This window comes from Austrofundulus limnaeus, unplaced genomic scaffold (genome assembly GCF_001266775.1).
Source record: "Austrofundulus limnaeus strain Quisiro unplaced genomic scaffold, Austrofundulus_limnaeus-1.0 Scaffold282, whole genome shotgun sequence".
In the NCBI taxonomy this organism is placed as follows: Eukaryota; Metazoa; Chordata; class Actinopteri; order Cyprinodontiformes; family Rivulidae; genus Austrofundulus; species Austrofundulus limnaeus.
The window spans coordinates 458,719-461,592 of record NW_013952684.1 but is presented as its reverse complement, the minus strand read 5'-3'; the positions used below and the strand labels follow the sequence as shown (position 1 = coordinate 461,592).

Here is a 2,874-nt window from a genome sequence, read left to right as displayed (position 1 = left end):
GTAATAGATCAGCTAATTGTTTGGTTTGTATTTATTACATTTCAAAGATTATTCTAAATTTTTAATAAACTCATACTTTAAAACGTTTGAATTGTAAAAAAAAAAAAAATACTAATCAAATAAATGTTCCATGTTTTGTAAAAATAATGAATTTAAGACCCATGAAGTGTATTATATAATGTAAATATAACTTGAGACATTTGAAACAAATAAAAGTTCTGTTCTCCTTTGACTGACATTCAGGTAAATACTGAGTAAAGCTGTTTTATGGTCCTGTTCATTTCTATAGTATGTTATAAACCGGAAGTGCCACATTATTGTCTTTGTTTATTGTTTACTAATGTTTACTGACCGACATGTTGTTTTATGGCTACAGTAGAGCCTTTACAGACCAAAGAGCTGATAAATAAACAAAAATAACATCTTCCTGCTGAAAACAGTCAGTCGCTGTCGCGCATGCGTCCTGAACGGGTCCGTTTCCGTCGGAAGTAAAGCAAGCTGTCCTTTCAAACTAAAACATTGCAAATGTCGCACGAGAAATGTTTTTAAATCGTTGGAATAATAAAAAACTACAGTTACAGCACTTTTGTCATTTAAAATTGTATATTTTGACTCACTAAAGTTGTCTTCTGTGAAAGAAATTCCTTGTTTTTGCAAATTAAATGAACAAAATATGAGGTACACTGTGCGGAAACTCGGTGATTTGTAGTCTGGTTAAAACGGCGTTTTGTTTTTGCTCATCGTCCTCGAAATGTTTTTATTTGTAGCGAGCAGGAGATGTGAAGACCTGTCCTGGAAGCTGTGCGCCTCCACTTCAGGTAACTTGATCCACCGACTCCCATCAATTTAACCGATGAAGACTTCCGGTGGATTGTCATGGCGGTGGCATGGTGAATCCTGCACAAACACGACCACAGTCGGCCGCTCCGTCCTTCCTGGTCCAACTACAGCTCGGGTTCATGTGGAAATAAGGCTGTCGGTTCCGGCTTCGTACTTTGGACCTGCCAGCGGGGCTCTGAGTGTCGGTCCGGCCGGCCATGGCGGCCCACAAACCAGTGGAATGGGTCCAGGCCGTGATTAACAGATTTGATGAGCAGGTAAGATGGGCTGGTTCCGGACTGGTTCCGGACTGGACTCCAGCAGCTTAGGGAGTCTTCGGGCTCCACCATCAAAAAGGCTTGTGTTTCATCAGGACTGCCAGAGTCCAGTTCCAGGTCAGGTCCAGACTCAGTGTGTTCAGAACCATCAGCTGCTATAAACAGTGAAGAAGATGGTTCTGTTCTGTTAGCCACCATCAGACCTGAGCTACCCGGGACCCTGCAGCCTACAGCTCACCTGGGTTCTGTTGGACTCGGACACAGGATCTACCGGTACCACAGAACCCAGTGTTTTGGGTCAGGACCAGAATACACACACCCTGTTGTCAGGTCCTAATGCTAGCTGCTGGCTAACCTTAGCAGGCCCAAATCTGATGAAGACATGGGACGAACCAGAACCACTTCTTTCAGACACCAGCATCAAATTAGTTATTTAATTTTATTATTTTATTTGTTTGATTTATTGTCCCTCAGTGAATTTATTTATATTTATTTAATTTATTTAAATATACGTGCTAATACATTTATTATTTTTAATAATTTATTGATTTATCTTTTATTTTATTGATTAACGAGCTTCAGTTTAATTTATTATTTAATCAGTTTAATGACGTCATTATGTATTGGTTTGCTTTGATGAGTTTTCTTTGTTAAAGTTCAGTTTGTGTTGTAATGACAGCTGCAGACCTGACTTCTAATATTGTGGTTTACTCCATGAATAATGAAACAAATGTAAGAACTGGTTTTACTGGTTGATTGAGCTGAATAATGACGCTGGAGTTGTTAAAAGTCTCAGTTTGGACAGATTAGGCTTGGGGCAGCTCAGATGGGATTACTGTGGTCCAAAGTAAGGAGCTTTAGGCTCGAGCCACTTCTTAGTCCTCTAATGTCAAACTGAGAGCTTTCAGGAAGTTAATCTGACATGAAACTTATTGTTTATGATGTGAATGTTGTTTAATGAGCTAACTGCTAACAGCTCCACACAGTCAAACCTAGTATGATGGGATGAATGTTCTCGTCATACAGTGACATTAGTAAAAGTGTGTATCTGATGCAGAGAGACAGAGCTGTGAGGGAACCTGAAGACACTTGGTTTGACCAGAACCTTGTGTGAGACAGTTTGGATCATTGACATTCAGGACAATGGACAGTGTCCTCTCTTTCTCCTGTTCTAACATGAGGACCATGTCGGTGTGGTTTTTGGTGCAGCCATGTTGTAAAGGAACCAGCACATATCGGCCGTGAGGTTATATACCTGATATAAAAGTCCTTCCTGCACACCATCCCGCCTCGTTAACAGGCTGTCAATCACACTGTAATGACACTTTTCACAAAGACTCAAAAATAAACTAAACTTGATCAAAATAATCCACATTCAAACATACAGCTGCCTGGTCAGAGGTACGAGTCAACAACAGTTATGCTGAACAAATGATCTGAAGTCTATTTTTATAGTTTAGTCAGGACAATGTCCCGTTGTTTGATGTGGACAGGTGGGATTTAACGTTACACTGCAGCCTGCCACTAGCTCACACTCATCTATGGTGCCTTTAGGTTCTGCCTCCAGGTCTTTGTAGGTGTTGTATCTGATGGTTTAGATCTGTAGAGAGGTGGTGAGACAGGAGGATGATGCTATGATAGGGTGAGACAGGATGATGCTATGATAGGGTGAGACAGGAGGATGCTATGATAGGGTGAGACAGGAGGATGATGCTATGATGGGTGAGACAGGAGGATGATGCTATGATAGGGTGAGACAGGAGGATGATGCTATGAT

General features: G+C 40.8%; 1 protein-coding gene across 3 annotated transcripts in view; it reads left to right on the top strand.

Moving 5' to 3' along the window:
* The first annotated feature begins 537 nt into the window (after positions 1–537).
* Positions 538–2,874, top strand: part of LOC106526575 (neurofibromin) — a 145,701-nt gene continuing 143,364 nt past the window's right edge. For 2 of the 3 annotated variants that reach the window (XM_014021211.1, XM_014021212.1), the window contains exon 1: positions 538–1,097. In XM_014021211.1, the coding sequence (XP_013876665.1) occupies positions 1,038–1,097 (60 nt within the window). In that variant the 5' untranslated portion in view covers positions 538–1,037. The remainder of the gene's footprint in view (positions 1,098–2,874) is intronic. The other variant, XM_014021210.1, reaches the window with a different exon arrangement.